This window comes from Uloborus diversus, chromosome 10 (genome assembly GCF_026930045.1).
Source record: "Uloborus diversus isolate 005 chromosome 10, Udiv.v.3.1, whole genome shotgun sequence".
Lineage (NCBI taxonomy): Eukaryota > Metazoa > Arthropoda > Arachnida > Araneae > Uloboridae > Uloborus > Uloborus diversus.
Window position 1 is genome coordinate 122,744,469 of NC_072740.1, and position 22,977 is coordinate 122,767,445.

General features: G+C 34.6%; 1 protein-coding gene across 1 annotated transcript in view; it reads right to left on the reverse strand.

Moving 5' to 3' along the window:
- Positions 1-22,977, reverse strand: part of LOC129231158 (disintegrin and metalloproteinase domain-containing protein 10-like) — a 34,230-nt gene continuing 11,253 nt past the window's right edge. The window contains exons 5-14 of the mRNA XM_054865406.1: positions 15,881-16,146; positions 13,220-13,348; positions 12,187-12,364; positions 11,190-11,349; positions 8,116-8,211; positions 6,477-6,558; positions 6,238-6,365; positions 4,846-4,960; positions 3,255-3,398; positions 1-273 (exon numbers count right to left, since the gene is read on the reverse strand). Coding sequence (XP_054721381.1) covers positions 1-273; positions 3,255-3,398; positions 4,846-4,960; positions 6,238-6,365; positions 6,477-6,558; positions 8,116-8,211; positions 11,190-11,349; positions 12,187-12,364; positions 13,220-13,348; positions 15,881-16,146 — 1,571 coding nt within the window. The remainder of the gene's footprint in view (positions 274-3,254; positions 3,399-4,845; positions 4,961-6,237; positions 6,366-6,476; positions 6,559-8,115; positions 8,212-11,189; positions 11,350-12,186; positions 12,365-13,219; positions 13,349-15,880; positions 16,147-22,977) is intronic.

Sequence of the window (22,977 nt, forward strand, 5' to 3'; positions counted from 1 at the left end):
TCATACCCATCCATTCCGTGACATTAGCAATGATTTATGTTTATTGGAGAAAGATGAAAAACTTGTCCTATCAAAATTGTTTACAGACTTCTGATTATTAGATGCTTGAGTCAAGGCAATACTTGAATTGGTCATCAATGCTTGTGTTCCAGATTTGAAGAACGTTTGGGTTCTACAGGGATGCAAAAGATTGATCGATTTGTTCATTTGGCTGTTTTCAGTCACCGATTTAATAGCTTCATTTTGTTTTCCAAACAGTCGAAGTGTTATACTCTGAAAATACATAAAACATGAAATTGAAAATTTTCCATGAAAGGCATTGAGAAGATACATATTATCAAAAAAGAGTCAGCGTTTAAAGAAAATTCAAAGTTGAAAGTCTAAAAAGAGAGCTCAAATTTTTATATATCGTATTATATTTTGTAAAGTAACAGCTTATTTTCAGTTGTAACACCCTTCTTTCAGTGATTACGACTGCACAAATGAGTTATGATTTTAATTTAATAGTACTACTAAAAGTAGACATATAGCTACGATTTTTTTTTTCAAGCCATGGAAAAACTCCATTACATTTTTAGAGGAATAAAATTCATTTTGAAGGGGGAGATATGCGAAAACAATAGATTACAACAGTGATTAATTCCACAATAAATAAATAAATAAATAAACACTAACTTTCTACGGATGAAATAGAAAAAGGAAGGGAAAGAAAATCTGCGCAGAGTTAGTTTTTAACATTTAGGATGTTTGATATTTTGCACTTAATTACAAAAAATAATACATTCACATGGATAATTTTTTTTTAGCCATTTTTCATAATGTTCAATTTTTATTAAAAATACAAAGCGTAAAAATAGGCTTGACTAAAATTTTGAGGCGTGTTTCAATGCGTTTTATGCGTCAGTTTTCAATGTGTCAAATACACGTGCAGAGCAGTTAAAAAATTATTTAATTTAATGTGAAAATCATCAGTTTCATTGGGGCCTCCCGTGGTAGAAGCGTCGCTTCGTATACCAGATGCCGTGGGTGTTATTTCCTCTCTTTGTGTTGTAAATCTTTCTTGTGTTGACTTCTGTGCAAAATAAATGAAGTACAACCTCTCGAGGCAATAGCGCCCAATATTTCCATTAAGTTTATTTACCATGGACACGTCAACAGCATTTATTTCATCATATCCTGTTGTCAATATTAATAAACTTCTGGCGATAAAAGCAGAAAAAAAGAAGGAAATAATACAATATATTTGAAACAAATTAGATTACAAATCTATTTAACTTTAAAAGATTTCATTCAAAGTCATAGTAGGCTTCAAAGGGTTTAAGTGTAAAAAAGAAACAGGTAGTAGTGCTTCGAGATATGTGAACCTTGAACTGTACAAATCAGGCTTCGCATAGATAACAGAATTTTACACGTTCGATCATTTCCAACTATAGATCACTTTTTCATATTTTAAAATGCTTGAAAACATGAAACAAGTTTTAAGAAAAAGTACTGCTATAGCTTTTGATTTTTTTAAAGCAGTTGTTTTACCAAAAAAAAAAAAAAAAATTAAAATACTTTTTGGATGGTTTTAAAATTTTTAATAGAGCTTACAAAATAATTTCTACCAAATTTATTAAACTCCTTAATGGTAATTTAGGGTTTGAGTCAAATAAATAGCCTAATTTTTAAGTAATGCAAATACATGATTATGGGGGGAACAAAGGTTCGTTTTACTGATATAAATATGAAGACAAAATTTCTAAACTGAATTTGAGATCAAGTCTATTCACCATTTCGAATTTCTTAGGGTAAAAATGAAAACATTTAGCTTTTCAGTAAGAAATAACAACGTCAAAAAGCTCAAATTACAGATCACTGCAGACACGTATTACGGCGTTACAAGAAACGCCTTTTTCAATGCAAAATAAATGAGCTTATGGATGAAAAGACATCCAACAAAAGCCAAGATTCAGAGAAGCAAACAGCTTAAAAGAAAAAACTAGAGGATTAATCAAACACAAATGAGAAAGTTATAAAGCAATGAAGAACGAATAGGAATGTAAACATAGAGCAAGAGCTCTCTCACAAGTACGATAAAACTGGAAGAAAGAATTCAGTTGGATAAAGATAACCACAAAGCTAATACCGCAAAGCTAATCCTAAAAGAAAATGTCACTCACCGGATTATCCGCGAGTCAATCAAAAATCAGGAACCTGTATTTTCGCAAATACAAATGGCTTTTCTTTTTTTTTTTTTTTTTTTTTTTGCCGAAAAATTGTAAATTTAAACTTGGTTGTTTTTGTTTTATTTATTTACTTGAATTTTTGCTTATTTATTTATTTATTGCACTTTCCTCATCGTGCATACACTTGTTCTTCACTGATGTTAAATTCTGTTGTGGAGAAATAAAAAACATTTGTAATGCATTGTGCATGTCTATATTACAACTGTTTGTAGGAAGATTCATCGATACAACCAAGTTTTTGAGGAAGAACAATTTTCACCTTATCAATCCCTCATTTTTGCCTTCATGAGGTTTATCCGCGATTTTTATTATCCGCAGCACTATTGCTATCCGATTCCATGAATTATCGGGAGTTGACTGTATTTTAATAGGTGCTAAAGTGTTACAATATCTCAAATGATTTTTATAAGAATTTGTATACTGTTAAAAATAAATGCTTAACGTTTCACCAAAATTCTGTTTAACTAATAGATTTTCAAGAAGATGTACCATTTTTTTTAATTCCGAATGAAACGAATGCGATTGCTAAATCCTACATTCACCAAAATTTCGGTTCAACTCAGAGTACAAATAATGGCAAACATGTTGCATTTTAGGGAAAGAAATATCAATTTTTAAGTTTTCCTTTCCGTAACAAATAAGCAACATTCATCACGACTACGGTATCAAATTAAACATTGTTACCGTAGCAAAATTAGCTTAATGATTAGCATGCGCGGCTAGAAATCTGAACTCCCGAGTTCAAATCTGGCCATAAACTATTTTTCTGGAACTAAGTTTTACTGAGAAAAACTTTAACTTTACATTATGAAGTGTCAAACATTTCACTAATTATAAAGGCAATCGTAAAAGTCAAAGCATCCTTAAATTAGTGAAACTTAACACTAAAATTATAGTTGAAGCTAAATTTTTGCTACATTTAACCAGTTTCTTGAGGAACCATTGATTTTCATTTTTAGCAGTACAGGCATATAAAAGGCTACATTTAATACAATCAATCATAATGTAAAGGAAAAAGGATCTTACCATACACATAGCTATACCAAGTCCCAATAAAACTGCTACCCACCAATGCAGAAATATCCACTTTTTCACCGATGCCATGCTTTCATTAGATAAAAGAAGTTTGCGAAGTGTAGCCAAGGGGCCTGATGGATCAGCCTGAAAATTCTACAATTAATTAATACAATTCCTCTAACGAACATAAACTTCGGCTTGTAAATTATGCTTTAGAAAAGGGACTATATCGTCGCCTTAGAGCAACAGTAAGATATCTTAGTGTTATTTCTGGAATTAGATATCTTACTGTTGCTCTGAGGCTACTACTATAGAGAATATCGTCGCCTCAGAACAACAGTAAGATATTTTAGTGTTATTTCTGGAATTAGATATCTTACTGTTGCTCTGAGGCGACGATATTCTCTATAGTAGTCAAGCATTAATTTCCTTCAAACGGGCTTAATAGTATATTTTTAATGAACTAAATGTTTCCCTCGCTTTCCTTCAATGACTTATCCAACTTTTATGTTAAAGACAATGATATATCTTCTGGGTATTTTGAATATAAACCAAATTTTCAATTTTGTCTCTTAAAAAAAAGGGGTTCAGCAGTTGGAATAAAAGGAAATCAGATGATGCAATGTCGGGAGAGCATACTTCACCGATTATCAACGGAAAAAGGGTGTTTCTGAAGCTTGATTGTACATGGCCACATTGCTCAAGACAAACGCTAAAAAAAAAGTAATATATTGTGGTCTATTGTTTCACCCATCATGTTCACCCGACATTTCACCATCTGATTTCTCTTTATTCTAATCGCTATGTGATAAATAATGGTTGGTTTGACAAATTCTCTCTCCAGATATGTTACTCCAAAATCAATTCATTTTTATCCATCTGGGACAGTGAATTTGTACACTAGAAGCGAAACGGTTGTTAATAACGAGGGAAATTGCATCATTGATTGAAAACAAGGAGCTGTCATAATATTTTTTTAAAAATCAATACTTTTTTCTGATCCCCCTAATATTTAAACAGAAATACTGATATGCAAACAATTATTTTAGGTTCTAATTTTTCATCGATCAAAAACTGATTAATGCTTCAGACATTTGAATTATAATATACATAAGACATTAAATTCTTATTGTATGAATAAAAAATAGGAGCTCAGCGCTCTGAACTATTATAGAATCATCGTAAGATTAACCAAGCACATATTCCTGAAAGAAAACATTACAAAAACATCAAATGCACATGACACAGTATTTGTTGTACAGTCAAATCCCGTTTTAGCACAATCCATTGCAACAAAAGTCTCATTTTAGAGAAAACTTTCGTAATCCTCAACTCAATTACTTTTAAAACTCTCGAAAAGGTGATAAAAATAGCGCGTAAACATACCATTTCTTGCATAAAAACATTTTTTGTAATTTATTTGTGTAAATTTTACTTTCAAAACATTTTTGGCAGTCCAGTTTTTGACCTTCTGCGGTCAGCCACTTGCCGACTGCTGCGTTAAAGCAAATATCAGTAAGTTATTCATTAAAAATCTGAAGGGCTCGTCCATTAGCAATAAAAATTTTTTTTGGAAAAGTTTAAAATTTAAATAACTCACTTCTCTGCACTTTTGGAAAACATCACAGTAGCCATTGTAATTGTCACAAGGCGTTCCAGGTTTGGCAAAGAGATCAGGAACATCATACGGTGCAAAATTCCACTCAAACGATGACCTTAAAAAGGTATTCTTATGTTAATAATTTTTAGTGTGAAAAAAATACTGAAACCAAGATAATCAACATTCAAATATTTAACTACAATCTGACAACTAGCATCACAGAAGATGTTTTGAGGCATTAAAAAAAAAAAAATAATAATCTGAAAGAGATGTCCAGCAAGATTAATTCAACTGCAAATTTCAAAAAGGGCAAAAGTCAAAAACCCAAAATTTTGCTGGAACCCCCTCTCCCCCCCCACAAACAAAAATGATTTTCTGTTAAACTATTTGACTGATTGAAGTAGCTTTTTCTTTGCTGTAACATTACCGAACAGTGCGTGTGTTATAACAAGACAAAATAGTATCTTCGAAGGGAAATTTGAATGAGGAAATAATTGCTACAAGCTGAGCAATTTTTGATATTTATCCAAGGATATGAGCGATGTTAGTGGCAAAACGGCATTATTTTACAACGCACATTTTTAAAATAACAAAAGGACAAGTTTACATTTCACTGTATTGTTATGCATTGTGATTACATTACCATACAAAAGTACAAAAATATCCCCCCATAATGTTTTCAGTAAAAATTTTCATCGACGCCCATTTCAGATGCTGCATATGTCGCCCATGCGGAATGTCTTCAGGAAGTCTTCAGGAGTCTTTAAGGTCTTATCTCGATGAGATAAGCCATTTTCAAAATTCTTTGTAGAAAGTCGCATGTTTTTCATCTGTATGGGAACTAGGTATCAGTCTACATCGCTACTAAAAAATAGAAATAGATGTGTCGATGAAAAATAAAGCGAAAAAGTCAGTTGTGAAAAAACCTTGAGTATAATCAACTTTTTAGTCAATTACACTCATCGAGACAGTGCCAAGCCTTCGCTCTACACACAAAAAAACAAGTTGAGAGTCAACTCGGTTAAGGTTTAACAGCGTTGGCGGAGCAACTAGTCGAATAAATCCGGCTTAGTATAAGATAAGTTGATTCAACTTAGTTGCCTAGTGTGAAGAATGAAAACTCCCAGTCCACTAGTTGATAGGCAACTTTTAGAAAAGTTGATTTCACAAACCATCTCGTGTGTAGAAGGCTTTATTTCTTTATTTTGAAAATGAACTGTACTAGGTAAAAATTATATTTTTTTGCTTGAATATCTGAAATTATGCATTAAAACTTGCAAAGTTTTGCAACTTATGCTTTTTTTTTTTTTTTTTTTGGCTTCTTAAGAAGTTGAAAAAAAAAAAAGCATATAACACTCCCAGCCACTAATAATTTTATGAAAGGTTTCTTACTTGCAGCTGTAATCATCGCCCGGCAGCTTGCAGCAAAGCTCACATGCTTTAGTAGCAGGATCATGAAGAGTACGACGGCACTGACAAGATTCTAACCCATACGCTACGCAAATTGATCCAGTGCATTCCTACAGTAAAAATAATCATATTTTAATTTAAGGTTTAGATCTTCGCGTAAACATAGAATAAAAAGACTGAAGAGGCGAAAAGGTAAAAAATTTCTGCATTATTGTACTTACTCCCATGTAACAGACAAACTCTTCATTGCAGACTGTTTTGTTTGGCTTGTTGGTGGAAGGCGGGCATTGCGGCCCTATACCAGTGAGTTTAGTTAAGGCAATATTTATTTAAAAAGTATTTATATTATAAATTATATTCCTGTTAGGCATGGCGTGCAATAAAATTAAAGTATAAACAGTAGAATAAAAAAAAAGAAAAAAAAACCCAACAACATGGAAGGAAGAAGAACAACAATATCCCTATTTAGAGACTAGGTCTTTAAGACCTAAACATTGCAAGTGGGTGGAGTTGATGACGCAATCTTTGCAATTAGATGATGTGGAGTAAGCGGCAAGCGCTTCTATATTTCTTTTATGCCTAACTAGTTGTTCGAAACTAAAAGATCTTTGTCATGTGATCTGGTATTTTCGGATTACTTGACAAACGAAGTGGGCAGGGTATCTCTGTTTTAATCTTAAAACTTCATGCTTAATGAAACTATTAGTAAGCGTTAAGAATTAGCACTGAGGAAACAACGTGGGTAACTTGAGTAATGGAAAACTCAGGCGGTGTAAATTCCTTTTGATTGGTGGAAGCAGTGCAGTAGCGAGAAAATTTTAGTGAACGAGTTTTTCACATATATAACATACACCTCCTATACCGCTTTCAGATACACATATACGTACTTATGTATATGTGTGCTACGTGTATATGTATATGTGTATTATATGTACGTATCGTATAATTTTAACCCTTCATAGAGGGAGTTATAACCCTTGCATCCCGATTAAAGGAAGTGGAAAAGTTTTAGTAGTTTTAGCAGTGGAATAGTTTAGATAGGCATTCAGTTTGTATTCTATCGCTACTCCGGATGTTACTTAGGCATTTTTGTTGGCACTACATCAATTAAGTACTACGGGAACCAGAAAATAATATCGTTATTTGAAAGAAAATAAATTTATAACAAGTTTTACTTTTTAATTAATGATTTAATTACTCTCTGAATTACCAACATTTGCCGGTTAGTGTGCAAAATTTCTCCCGGATTGACAAAAACCATAGTTTTTGGGCGAAAATATTTGGAGATGGCATTTTGGATATCTAAGCCATTTCAAGTTTTTGGAAATTTGGCTCACTGAAGAACACATCGAATGTGTTGCAGCAATCGGAATAAAGGGAAATCAGATGGTGCAAAGTCGAACGAGTATATTATAATGATTGTGAACAGAAAATGCGTGATTCTGATGTTACGCAAGATAATACTGCTCGAGACGAACTATCGTGCAAAAAAAAAAAAAAAAAAAAAGCACCGGTTGCCTTACTCATCTGACTTTGCACCATCTAATTTCTCTTTATTCCGATCATTATGTGTCAAAAAACTTTAAAATTTGGCTATTGTCTAAAACGGTATTTTCCGATATTTTCCCCAAAAACTGATTAGTTTTTATCGATCTGGGATTGAAACTTCGTACGCTAGATGGCAAAAAGTAGTTAATGACGTGGGTCGATCATCGTCAAGTGAAAGATAATGTCCTTAGGATTGGTTGTACGGAAGGAATAATAAACCAAAATAAGCTTTCATAACCCTTATAGAAAAATTATTAATACGTTTGTCACAAACAATGTAATTAAATTCTATGCACACATATACAAGGATATTCACAGTAGCTTGGACTTCTGCATCCATTGTCAGCACGGCATTCCTCGCCAACTTTTAAGCTGCAATCTTGGGAGCAACAGGGTCCTTGACTCGGGCTTAAAAGAAATACAGCAAATTATGTAAATTAATACCGAAATTGTTTTATTCAAAGCACCAGCTTGTTTTGTTATTTGTTTGAGCAATTGACGCTCGATTTTATGAATCTCAAACTTACAAATACTCACGATTTTACGAACAGCTTAAAACTTGACCACGGAGAGATTGCGCGTGAACTCGAAGCGGAAACGGACCATTTCATTTTTAAATAGGTAGGAAATGCAAGAAAGCGAGACTACACTGCTTGAGCGTTCTCACTGATTCTACCCGTTACAAAATTAAGCGGTCTGCTTTCGATTCCAGTTCACTTGCCATCTCTCCGTAGTAGAGCTTTACCAGTTCGATTTATTGAAATAACAGTATTCGATTTTAAGAACTTGTCGTGGTACATCGAATTTCGCAAAATTGAGAGTCAACTGTAACTGGTCATATGAAAACAGTTAAAATTATTGTTTACTCTTCAAAAACTTCATTAATATAACATAAGTCAAAACGAAGTCCTTCTTATTTAATCCGCTCATTTCTTATGAATACTGAAACTAAGTACGTTCAAATTAACGTGCATGCACAACTAACGGCGTTTTCCTAAAATTAATTTTAAATCATCAGCTATTACGGCTTGGAAATTTTTAAGCATCATAAACACATTACATATGTTCAAAGTATACTTTTCTCCTCAGCTCTCTATACCATATACTGTGTTTAAAATAGCGTGTAGATGGCGCAACTTCAACTGCCATTAATTCAATACTCGCACAGAAGGGAGCAGGGGGTTGTCGTTGATGTTTTGAAGCATTTGAAGCCTGTATATACAGATAGATAGACCCGATAAACACCATTCTTTTTATTTTTATGAAAAAATAGCCAAAATAAATAAATAAATAAACAAAATCTATCGTTTTATTAGAGTAAACTCCCTCCACGAAAACGTTCGAATGGGTCTGTTGCAGTTTTACTCATATGGCTGACAACTTTCATCCTTTGCAGTCAACTCTTTCGTTCATTTTCGTTATTCTATATTTTCTGGAATATTAATTAGAAAGCACTTACAAACAACTTTTTTTTTTTTTGATGCAACTATACTTCACACTCTAGGGTTCCCCGTACCTACCACTATTTTGTGGTTTAACCAGTTGGATGAACAGACAGCTCTGATTTTTTGAGCCAGATCAGAAGCAGAGCAATTCCTGGTCCAGCACCCCCAGAGGTATCGCATCACTTGGAGAACTTGGTGACCACGAGCATATTTAACGTCCCCCCAGACACCATTAATGAAGGCGGTGGATTTTCGACAGGTTAGGATCGAATCCGGTCCAACGCCTCGCCGATCAGTACACCAGGACCCTGATACAGTTATACTGGTAAACGTATTGTAGTTCGAAATTAAAAAAAAAAAAAATCGTATTCAATAGATAGACTGAAGATTTAAAAGTTTTACACAAGGCTGCGGTGTCGGAGGAATTGTTGGACTCCAGCTCCAACTTTGGGAATTTCGGAGCTTTCAACTCTGAAATCACTGGCAGAGTTGCGGACTTTGAGGGAAAAATGACCGACTCCGGCTCAGACCATTGAAAATTTTAAACTTCAATTCCTGACTTCGCCTCCTTTCCTCAAAATAAATCCGACTCCCCGACTCCGACTTCGATTACGTAGCTCTGGTTTTTTACAGTGAAAAGTGTTTTTTCTTCCTTTTACATTTAGCCATTTTTCAACTCAACAACATGTTTTTTTTTTAATTGTAAAAGGCAGAATATACATCGTTTTTCAAAACAGGATTCTCTGTCACCTGTCATTATTTTCGAATAAACATCTTCCAGCGAAATAACAACAGAGAACGAAACCCTTTTTTTCCTAAAACCTTTGTATAACACTTCTTAAATAATGCGGACATAATGAAGTTCTTTTTCAAAAACTATTATTTCCAGAAGCAACTTCCCCAATACTTTCAAAATATAGATCCACATTAGGATTCAACTTTTTTTTCCCAACTGAAGCGTTAACTAGCATGGCACTTAGTGGTAAAGAAACTCAGTGATGCAAAACAGTATTATTAAGGTGGATGATGTATTTAAAAAACTTGGTTATTTTAGATTTCAATAAAACCAAACATAGCTAGTTTGAATTTTGTGAAAGACAGGAGCAGGAAGAATAAATATTTTCTGTTTACGTTTAACCAAGGGACGTTAGAATGAGTAAACAACAATAGACTTAGCGAAAATATTTTCACACATGGAGTTGTTATTTTCTCGAGATACGCACTACTTAAGTTTTCTCTCCCCCCCCCTTTTATTTTGTCACGAAACTTTCAAATGAAAATAGCAGTTGAAGATCAAAGCAGGTTAAAAAAAAGAAAAGCAGCATCGTTAGCAGTGTTTTCGGAAGAACTTGAAATTATATGTAGTGCTCCCTCGAGTTTGTTTTTCCTCCTTTGTTTTTTTCTCTGTGAAAGAATAGCATTCAGTTATTTTGTAGTTCATCACTGTTTATACGCGAACTACTTCAGCCGTTCAAAAATTGCCTCAAATAATCAAAAATCCTTTTTTTTACTCGCATTTATTTTGACGTATCATATTTGATGCTTTATGCACTGAAAGCTCTGCCTGAAAAGTTGCTGAACCAAATCGGAATAAACGCGAGAACTATTTTTGGGAAAGTAGGGTAATAAAGCTCAGCGGGCAACCGCACTTACCCAAATATCTCTCAACAGAATCAAAAATTTCCTATGGGTACTCCCATAAATTTAACTTCATAGTCAATTTTTTGTAAGGATCTAGTCAATGTCAGGGACGGAAGATGTTTTTGTATCCTTACGTAATTACTTTGCAGTTGCTCCGTTATCGTTCCGTTTAAGCTTTAGCCGATCGGAAGTCAACTTCTGAGAGTCATAGTATAAAAATGATTTCGCAGCAAAGAAAACATTTCATCCAAAAATAATTTGTCGTAATCTCCGGGCTCGTCAGTCAGATTTATTTCTCACCTGCAAATAACATTCGGTCTCAGTTTGCAAGGTGGTTCGTCCCTCGGCGGGTTTGTGCGCATGGGAAAACAGCAACTCTCCTCGCAGTCTTCTTCCCAGCCACAGTCACATTGTTCACTTTTCTCCACGACACCGTTTCCACAAATTGAATCTTGCAGTTCTGATAAAAAGAAAAGAAAAAAAGAACTTAAATTCGTTTCTGACAAATTAAAAGTTGTCCCAATCGAGAATTGCGGACAGGTGTTCACTCTATGTCTCTAAAAGTTGTAATTTTGACAAATTTCAGTTCATCTTTTCATATTTTTTATTTGTTTTAAATATCATAATAAAGATGATTTTTTATTTTATAGACTTCATAGGAATCAACAAATATTTATTGTCTGCAGAATTGACTGTAAAAAGTTAATTTATGTTCATATTTCAGCTGTAATTTCTTCAGTAGCAGCCCTTGGTTTTGTTTATTATCGTTTGTTGTAAAATTTATTACTTTGTCCATTCTAAGAAAGATTGACGCATGCTTAAATGATTGATCACAATTGCTCTCACTACAAGGTAAATAAAATGGATTTTTTCTTGACGACCTAATTTTTTTTTTTTGGTGGATTTTTTTACATTTTAAAGCTATTTTTGGATGAATTATACTAACTTGGAACGCGCCAAACTGACAATAAATTTTGCATCCAGCATTCATTAAGAATTTTTTAAAATGTGAATGAACTTTTGGGTTTCATTTGTCCTTAAATTTCTCCCAACCAAAGTGGGAGATGAAATGCATTATTAGACAAAAAGAAATAAAACAATAAAAGGATAGAAAAAAACCTGTTGACTGTTAAGTAGAACAATACGCAGTTTGAGTTTACTCAATAAAAACTATAAACTAGATTTTTATTTTCAGCAATTGTTTTATGCCATAACAGAAAACGAAATGTGATAAATCGTAACCAAGCATTTCTCAAGACCATTCAATAATTGATATAAAGTTTTATTAAAGGGTTACCTGTAAAACAGCCTTTCACACTTCTTGCTTTAGTGTTCAGGACTGCATTTATACTACGCAAACTGCACGGTGAAAACTTATTGTTGTTTTTCTTATCACCAGATGTTGCTCGGGCAAACATTATATAGTTGCCATTGTCTCCACCAGGGGTACAAACTGCATTATCTTCAGGGTCATGCTGTAATAGTAAAGAATATTGTGCCTTTGAGATTGCACACAAAACACAAGTAAGATGTTATACATTAATTTATGTCTCGTTGAGATAAAAAATGGTGCAAATCAGATGCAAGGTCTTGAGAAATTGAGGGACTCTTCTAAGGGTCACTCATTTTGACCTGGGTTCAGCCAGATTCAAGTTTGAGGTTATTTAGTGTTTCTGTTTTTACTGGGAAACACCCAATGTCAAATAATTTCTCTCTTGAATACGTGAAATACACCGCCAGCTCAGTCATTTCCAGCCGAGGACTGCAGTTTCGTGCTTATTAGCACTCATCAGCCCGGCATAGAAAAGAGATTGAGCTGGAGATGGAACACCTCTTAAGGAAGCCAAGAGTGCGAAACAAACTGGTAGCTAATATAGAATTAGCAGACCGCGCGGTAATTTTAAATTAATTAATGGGCGGTTAATTAATGGGCGGTAATTTACTGAATATACCTTGCCTCGCGTTCAATCTTCGAGTTGAACCGAACCATTGCTTCGGTCACTCGTCTGGTCTGCTAATTCTATATTAGCTACTAGTTTGTTTCGCACTCTTGGCTTCCTTAAGAGGTTTTCCATCTCCAGCTCAATCACTTTTCTATGCCGGGCTGATGAGGGCTAATAAGCACGAAACTGCAGTCCTCGGCTGGAAATGACTGAGCTGGCGGTGTATTTCACGTATTTCTACTTTAGCCCTGGCTAATGGGCGGTAATTTACTGAATATGTCTCTCTTGAAGTTCGACAATCGGTCTTACTTATAGGAGAGAAACAGAAGTTACTCAAGAATTTTAGTTCATCTTTATAGTATTTACACATATAAAGTAAAAACTCACCGGGGAACCAAAATTGTGGCCAATTTCGTGAGCTAACGTGACATGTGACACAACTGGAGGGACATATTTTCCGTAATTTAGAAGAGTGACGATGCCTGTGTTTAGGCTCTTCAGACTACCTCTGTAATGCTGTCAAACAAGAGTTAAGGTTAAAACAAACATGGTCCTTAATACAAATTACCGGGTGGCCCAGCGGGTAATGTTTGAAACAAAGTCCAATAGATGGCGCTAGGTGCAGGTGAGTGAAGCCAAACTTGATGCGCATGCTCCGTGTAGTGGGCAAGTGTAAATGTGATGTTCTTTCAGTGTGCGGTGCGCTTTAGTATGTGATTCTCGTTAGTAAAATTGAACAAAAATATTCGACGGAAGTTGGCGTATTTATTGTGCTACAAATGGCCAGATGTGATGAAAATGTGAAGGCAGTTCAACGAGCATGGCAGGAGAAATTCCACAACAAGAATTGACTAAATAAAAGAACTATGGAAAGGTGAGTCATTTTTTGCGTTTGACGGTACAAATGTTTTCCTTTTTGCTTCCATGTTTGTTCTGAAAAATGTGTTTCCATCCTTTTCCCTGTAGACTGTATGCCAAGTTCAAACGTACTGGATCGGTAGAAGACGATAAAAAAGCTATGGCTACAGTCACCGCTACTGTGGTCACAGACGGTTTTTCGCTGCCAATAAGACCCGATCTGCAGAACCGCCTGACTGCTGTCCTTGTTAAAGATGGCGGTCACTTCGAACCTCTATATCATTAATAGCCCAATATGTCCTTTCAATATAAGTCATTAAATTCTTCTCATGTTTCTTGTTTGTTTTTATTTTTTCATTTGTTTCAAACATTACCCGCTGGGCCACCCAGTATCTATTTCATAATGAAATGTATTACACAGCAAATTTGTACAACTAGTAATATCCTTTTTTTTTTTTTTTTTTTGTTATTTATACTTAATATCTAATTGAAGCTATTCAGGAATAAACACAGCAGTTTTTCTTTAAATAGAAAGGAATTGGCAGAATCTTCAAATTTAAATCGACGCAAAAACTTTCATGTGTTAATGATGCATTTGCAGGAAGAAAACATGCTATTTTTCTAGTAATGCGCAGCAAAAAAAAAAAAAAAAAAGTGCCTAAGTTTTTTTGACTCAAAATCTCATTATAGAAGTCGAACAGGGCTAAATAGCATGTGCTATGATTTCTTCTCTTGCTCTCAGTCTGTATTAAGATGTGAGGCAGAATTTAGGGCACGATTCAAAAAAAAAAAAAAAAAATCATAAACGGAAGCCTTCCACTTTGGATTGACGTCATAACCCCTCCCTCAAACAGTCTCCTGTTGTAGAATTTCTATATGGAGACGACTTGAGGGAGACGTCAATCCGCAATGAAATGCTACCGATTTGTTTCTGGAATAGGACCTTTAGTTCTTCCATAATTCTCTAAACAGGAAAACATACGATTATATGAAGAAAAAAATACAGATAAGAAGCAATTGAAACAGCATAGTAAAACATGTTTCTAGGCGCATAAATTATTGGTCGTTCTGTCCCCGTTATCGAAATATGAGGTCTGAAAGTGTGCCGAAATTTTGAGAGAAGTCGCCAAAGTTAACGAGCTTCAGTGAGTAACGGAAGATACATATCTTTCACATGTTTTGCAGAGTTCTCCTGCATAGGCAGACGGTGAAAATGCAGGGAATCTTCAATTTCTCGCCAAGTCTTTAAATTTGGAACTTTTCTTAAAATTTCGCAATGGCGGGGGCACGAGAGCAAGTAAGTCTTGCGTAATGTCTTAATATGCTCTTTAAATTGCTACTTATCTTTTTTACACAGTAAACGCTGTCACTAATAAATACTGTTCTTTCTTCTTTTTCCTTTCTTTCTATCTTACTTTTATAAGAATTTCTTTACGAAGTTTTTTGCACTGAAATTAGATATTTTTAACACTGAGTCAAAAGAAAAAGGCTGATGGTTGGGAGCTGCTTTCCAAATCAAAATTAGTTATCTATCTGCTTTTTGCATATATTATAGAAATTCTTTGCTGATTGGGTGCTGCCTGAGAAACCGAAGTTCTCTTTTGGCTTACTTGAACATATTTTACCTATTTGCAATGAATGTTTTATGGTCTTTTGTAAACGGGAAATATTTTTAAAAAAAGTCTCAAAAAGGGAAAGTAGAATCAAATATATAGAGGCGTAAAACTTTAAAGCGTTGTTTCTCAGTTTGAGCTCAGCTGTAGATACGACTTTTGTGCTTAGCACTGCAGTATAGACATTTTCTTTATTCGAGTATCATTTACATCTTACAAAGTTTTTAATATTTGTTTAATTAGAAAACAAAAACTAAAAGAGCTACAATTCTAAATAAGGAGAAAAGGAAGAGTCAGAGAGAGAAAGAGACAGTGAGAGAAGTAGAAAGTTGACCAAATCATGCAAGATATTTGAAACTTTCAACTGAGTTCATATTGCCAATCAATCAAGTCATGCATTTCTGAACCACTTCTGCAGAAAGAACTGCGCGATCAAAGTCAGAAAATAATGAAGATTCTAATCATAAGGTTAATTACCCTACTGCATCAAAAGCATCTGAGCATTTGTTTTCCAAAACGATGGGATATTTGAAAGGCAAGAACAAAAATCTTCTTTTGAATAGATTGTTTAACTTACCCCATTCTTTTCACAGACTCCTCCTGCATTTCTCAAGTCTCCTGTCCATGCTAATCCTAAAGTTCCACCTTCAAAATCTCTGTAAGTAAACATATAGGCTAAGCAAAAGGCATCGTAATCTTCTTCGGAAAAAAGTTCGAGAAATTTTTCCACTCCATAATTTCCCTGGAACCTGTAACCCGGATCCTTTAAAGCTTCGAGCGTATGGACTTTGATTCGTTTGATTAAGAAGGATACATTATCTGGACGTCCGTCTTGATCAAAATCTAAAATCAGGAAAAAAGGTGTGGCTTGAGTGTCTGCGATGCAGTTTGACGAGTAAATATTATTATTAACTAAAAGTTAGCCCCAAACTACAAAAGCCTTCTTTCTCGTATATCAATTTCGATTTTCATTAATCAGCTATTTATATGTCATTGGAACATTAAAGGAACCTGTAGACAAGAATCCTTTAAAGCTTCAAGCATATGAACTTTGATTCGTCTAATTAAGAAAGACTCCAGACGGACACCCAGAAACTTGATCTGGATGTCCGTCTTGATTAAAATCTAAAATCAGGAAAAAGGGTGCGACTTGATTGTCTGATGCAATTTAACAAGTAAATAATGAACAAACGACACTAACTGGCATTTTTTAAGCATATTACTAACACGAAGTCAGTCCTAAACTACAAAAGTCTACTTTCACGCATACCAATTTCCATTTTCCTCAATCAGCTATTTATATCTCAACCTCGCAAACATTAGAAGAACCCCTGTAAACTGGAATCATTTAAGTCTTCAAGCATATGAGCTTTGATTCGCTTGTGATTAAGAAAGAATCTTTATCTGGATGTCCGTCTTCATCAAACTCTTATATAAGGAAAAAGAGTGCGGTTTGACAGTCTGATGTAATTTGACAAGTATATAATAAATAACTTACACTAAATTCTATTTTTTGAACATAATATTATTAACCAGAAGTTTGTTTCGAACTACAAGTGCCTTCTTTCACGTACACAAATTCTGATTTTAATTCATCAGCTATATGTATTTCTCAATGCTTTAAAAGGAATCTAAACTGGATCCTTTAAAGTTCCAAGTGCATGAACTAGATTCACTTGATTAAGAAAAAAAAACATCATCTGGACGTCCGTCTTGATCCAAATCTAAAATCGGAAGAAAGTGAGTAGTTTGACCATCTGATGTAATTTGAACGTGTCATCTTTAAAAGATAATATTCTTAACTAGATGTTTATTCTGAACTACAAGAGCCTACTTTCCCGTATAAACATTTTGATTTTCATAAAGCTTCAAGCGTATGAACGAGATTGGCTTAATTAAGAAAGAAACATTATCTGGACGTCCGTCTTGATCGAAATGTAAAGTCAAAAACCGTGCGTAATTTGACCGTTTGATAGTTTGAGAGGTAAATAATAAATAAGTGACACACTAAATGTGTCATCTTTAAAAGAAAATATTATTAACCAAAATTTCTTCCGACAAGAGCCTTCTTTTCTTTATATATCAACTTTTATTTTATATATCTCTCAACTGGCTTAAGTTCTAATTAAAATTGTAACAAATGCACCTTTTTGAGAGTTAAACCATTTTTTGCAAATATAATGTATGCTTTATGTGTAAAACTTAAGCATTTAGTTAATGTAAGAGGGTATCAAACTTATTTTCTCTTAATACTGGGAAATATCAGTAATTACAACCATTAATGTTTTTAATAGGAATACTTAAAAATAAAGGACATTTTATCATTACGACAAACAAGTCATAGTGTGAATAACATTAAACATTTTCCTCAATTTAAAATTTCGAGTTTGAATAGGTAAAAATGCAACAAAAAATTAAACCAGAAACATGTTTCTGGAATGCTTCGTAAAGGAACCTAATACTCAGCAGATTAGTTTGAAGTAAAAACATTTTTTCAAAAAGAAATTAATTTTTATTTTAATCATAAGCTACACAAAAGTGGAAGTATTTAGCACAAAAATAAAAAGTAATTCCTCAATATCACACATATATATTCTCAAAAATCATTGTATTTCTTTATAACCAAAATAAGATAAAACAATTTACGAAAATAAAGAATTTGTACAATCAAGTTAGAAAAATTGTAATCAGTTCACCAGACAGTTAGTTATAGCGTCGTCAACTGTTGCATTCAATACTCAATCAATTTTGTCATTACACTTGATGTATAGTTCCATTGAAATACACATTACCTTATGTTTCAAGAGCGTCTACTACATGTAATATACATCTACCGCCAAAGTCTTAGAAATGAGTAATCCTTGGTTAAGGTTTTTCCGAAGTCCTTTGTTTGCTAGAAATCTCAAAAAAGGACGAAGATTCTAAAAACAAACAACATAAAGCAATAAAAACAAAACCAAATAAAAAAATAAATAAAATTGAAAGAAAAATCACATGAACGATAAAACTAAAAACAAAAAAATGATATTATTTTTTTGTGTATGAATACGATGGGGGGGGGGGGGGTGGAGCGGGGGGGGGGGTCGGCGGACACAAATGAAACATTTCCAGTGTTATCAACAGTCCTGGTTTGACCGGATTGTAGCTCATGGTTTGTCATCCGCAATTCTAAAGGGTGTCTACAAAGTCTTGCACAAATAAAGAAATTTCATGTTAAAAAAAACTATTTCAGATTTAAGCATAATCTTGTTTTTTTTTTTTTATTTTGGTCGTTATCTAAAAAAAAACCGTTAATGCAATTTTACGTGAGCGTCTTCCGTAGTTGAAAACAGATTTATATGATTTTTAATTTTGCGCCATGCGCTAACGCTGCCAGAATTAGAGGGTGTTACAATTCAGAGGGTGAGGGTTTGGTCATAACAGTCCTTACAAAAATATAAACTGTCGGAACTGTGCTGTGTCAAATAAATGTGACGTCAGAAAGCAATTTTGAGGTTATGACAGATGTGTATTATACGGGGCCAGTAAAGTATGGATCTGATAACAAGACGTTTGGTCCGGGATAAAGTGGAGGGATTCTTATAGTGGCACAAAGCCTATAACCATCGCATCTCGCAAACCCGCTTTCCTCACCCCTATATCATCAAGTGGATTCGTTTGATCTTTCGTCCTTAGAAGTAGAAGTTATCACAGGTAAACTTTACTTTTGCAGAACTTGCAGTGATTGTTTACTGTATATTGCGGCTCTGGTAACTTGATGCCTGACCTTGCATGAGCTCATATACATCTGGGTTGAAAGAGGAGACATTATTAGATTGGCACAACGCCAATAATCATTATCTCAAAGCAAACGGACTTTTCTCACACCTATTCTAAAAAAGCATCAGCGGAACGGAAATCAGCTTATCAGAGCCAACCTACCGCGTTTTCTTGAAATTAACCATCATCTCTAGAGCAACTGGTTTCTTCTAGCGATTTCAAGTAGTTTTCGGTTCAAGTATTCCGTTGGAAATATGTTCGGTGAAGGACTGCCTTACAGTGTTCTCAAAAAATAATAAGTGAAAATTTGGAATAATAATAATAACAACAATAATAATAACAATAAAAATAATAATAACAAATGAATGCAATAAATAAACAAACAAATAAAACTCTAAAAGAAAACGATGTTTTAGGATGTTATCGGTTCACAATGTGGCTTTGAGAAAGTTGAAGCTTTACCTTAGCATTCTTCTTTTTGGGACATTCAGTAAAAAGAGGAAGTGTTACTGGCGCGGATGTGAGTTGAAATACTTTTTCAAAATTACTACGAAATCAACCCACTCAACTCAGCGCCAATTACCCTTTCCTATTACCCCAAAAAATTGTCATGGTCAAGATTCAACTTTTCAGAGTCACACAATAACGGATGAACAGTCTGTCAACACAGATTAGTTTTTGAAAGTAAATTTCAAAATTGATTTATTGTATTTGAACCATTTAACTGATTTTTAGGCACTGGTATTTTTCTAATGGGTCCTAACTTTTGAACTCTTATTTGCGTGAAAATTTTCTTTCGTGTCTATCTAACTTAAAGCTTTATATGAAGTGAGCAGATTACAACTAAAAAGCAAATTTCGAAAGTGAGCAAAGGAAAATCTTGGACAACTGCCCCTGGTTTTGAGAAATCAAAGTATTAACGTACGAGTATATGTGAGCGTGTTTTCTTTTCTTTTTTTTTTTTTTCGATATGCGAAACAACATACTTTGCTCCCCCCTCCCAAACACACAGGAAAACTTTTAAAGACCGATATTAATACCGAGGAAACATCAATCAAAATATTAATTCCAAAGAAACAGCAATTCTCAATCTAGGAAAAAAATGTCGGCATTTAGGTCACATCTTTGCATTACAAAAGCGAGCCAAAGGGACAAAAACCACTTTGCCAAAGTAAATAAACAACCAATATAATCTGCTGATCAGGCATGTAAACGATAACCGAGGAAAAAAGAAAACAAAAGTAAAAAAGAAGAAGGGGGAGATAAAAGCAGAGAGAAAGCGAAAGAAAACGAAAAATGGTAAAAAGAAAAGAAGAGATTCGATTCTCAGCACAAAAGCAAAAGGGAGAAAAAAAATCAATTTGGACAGAAGAGCATACATACGGGTAGAGCTAATACGAAGTTAAATAGTGGAGTATCGAAAAAATGCACGCTTCTGAAATAAGAATTCTAAGGAGAAAAAAAGAAAACAAATTTCCTCCTCTTCAAGACGGTTTTCGAATTTCGCTCCGTGAATAGTTTATTGAATGACCTCACATATCATGAGAGTCTCAGTTATGATGAAGCACTTTCTTTTGCTTTCCAGATATAAAAAGGGAGTCTTCAAGTACGAAATGTCTTCAATGAAAAAATATTGTGGACTCTTAAGGACAATATGAAATTTATCTCTCTAAATATTTCATGGGAAACAATTTCGTCTATTGTGGGGTTTTCAAAGATGAAGGGATTGAGCGTGTATTTGTGCTTGATTTCTAGCGTAAGTGGTTTTGCCATTAAAATGACGGTTGAAGTTGGAAATACAGCGTAAATAAAAATTCAAAAAGTATTTACCCCTTTCTGAGCTAAATATTATTTTGGAAGTAAATTTCATTTTTTAATATAATATGTATTTTTCAAGAGTTGGGGCATAAATCATGCAACTATTCTTTTTCTTGTAGATATGTGAATGATCACAAACATATAGGTTTCGTGTGAAAGTTCTGTAGGCATAGTGTTAGTGTAGAACAACAAATGACTCAGTGATTGCTGGTAGTAGCTAAGGCCCCTATAGTGGAGGAGCCGACGCATCCGCCATTTTGGAGCAAACTTGATCCAGTGCTTCGTAGCGTTAGCATTGCTGCCGATGTTTACATTTCTTTAGCATATGTTAAATTGAGTCAAATGGGTGGTTATTCGGATGCTAATTGTGTAAACAGCTCCAAAAAAGGATTTCGGCTCTTCAGATTTCCAGTACATGCAGAAAGAAAATAGAAATGGATAAATAATGACACGCGAAGTGACTGGCAGCTTGGAAACGACGCCAACTGTTTCCAAAATTTCGCCAATGTTCACCTTCGCGCTCCGACTTCTCGTTCCCTGTTTGGCGGAAGATTGCCAATAAAGGTAGCATTCCCTGTTTTACGCTTGCTCCAAAATGGCGGATGCGTCGGCCTCTTCAGTTATAGGGGCTCTAGCAGTAGCGCAGCGAGGGCTGTGAAATCAGTCAGTCGGTGAGTCATGTGCAAGACGATATAAAGCAAAGTGTTTACAGCAGCTACTTCGACGTTGGGGATGGGAAGAATTAGATCACCCACCGTATCTCCCGATCTTTCGCCCTGTGACTTTGATCTCATTCTCAAGATTAAGGAACTAATACTGCCCGTTCTCGAAAGTATAGACTACCCCTCATTATAGACTCCATTTTAAAAAGGGGCGATAGGTTGAGGATGGGCATTTTCCGCTCGCACTTGCAATCTCTGTCTTTTTCGATGCTACTTTGGGAGAACTGCTGAACACGTTACTTTGCACCTTTTACTTTCCGGTTTCCCTCCCTATTTTGATAAAATCAGAGCAGACCTGACGCATGAGCAAATTGGCGCTAGGTCTCAGCTGAGGAAAACAGACAGTACGTGGTAGGCATTTTGCAACACAAGAGGACATTGCTAATGCTGTGCGCCAACACATGGTGCGCAAATGCTGATGGTATTCAGCGCCTCCTCGTTGGCAGAGTGTGATGACAGTAGCAAATGACTACATTGAGGGTCTTTAGGCCCAGGTTGGTCATGTCAACGTTATTTGTACTATGTTGTCATTCTTTTGCACCATGAAGGCAATATTTCCCTGTATACTACCGTAATAAATTAGTGTGTAACGATATTTCAGTGCTATTTATTGCTCACACATTTAGGTAATAGCTTATCCTTTCTTCTGTATGTGTCACATTTTTTAAATCAAACTGGTATATTAAAGAAAAAAATAGTTGCCATATATATACATAAATCGAAAATTCAGCATGATTCCATGATCACTTTAAGGATAACCTCATCTCAAGATGGTGAGAATATTTTTGGCACTACGACCTGGGTTAAATTTCACCCAGTTTCAATTAAATTTTCAGGTTTTAAAGAATTTGGATCGATGGGAGCTTAGTGATTAAGGCATCAGGCTGATGACTGAGGTCCTAAAAGACCCACCGAGTAAGTGCGAGGTATGCGTCAGTTAAATATGTGGACTACAAAGTCCTGTGGTCAACCGCAAAGCAGTTTCCATGGATACAAGAAACTGGAAAAAAGTTCCTCCCTTTCAGGCTCGTGTCCGAATTGTAAAGTTATTTATCGATTTTTAATCCAGGTATCGCCTACTAATAAGTGTCTTTTCAAATTGTTATCTTTTTCATGGCCTTTAAGATGTGTCAGATCAATGTGTCTGCTTTGAGGTGATTGGTCCTGTCTTTGATTAGCTTTAAACATATCCCCTTACTTCAGAATTAAAGTTTTCACTAAACCTAGACTCAACGCCCTCAACCATTGAAACACTTGCCTTTCCCATGAGAAGCATGGAAAAATACTTGAATTGCAATAGCAGAGGAAGGGTTCCTCAAATGATTATTTTAAATTTGAAACCTAATAATCTATTACAAAGCCAGATATTTAAAAA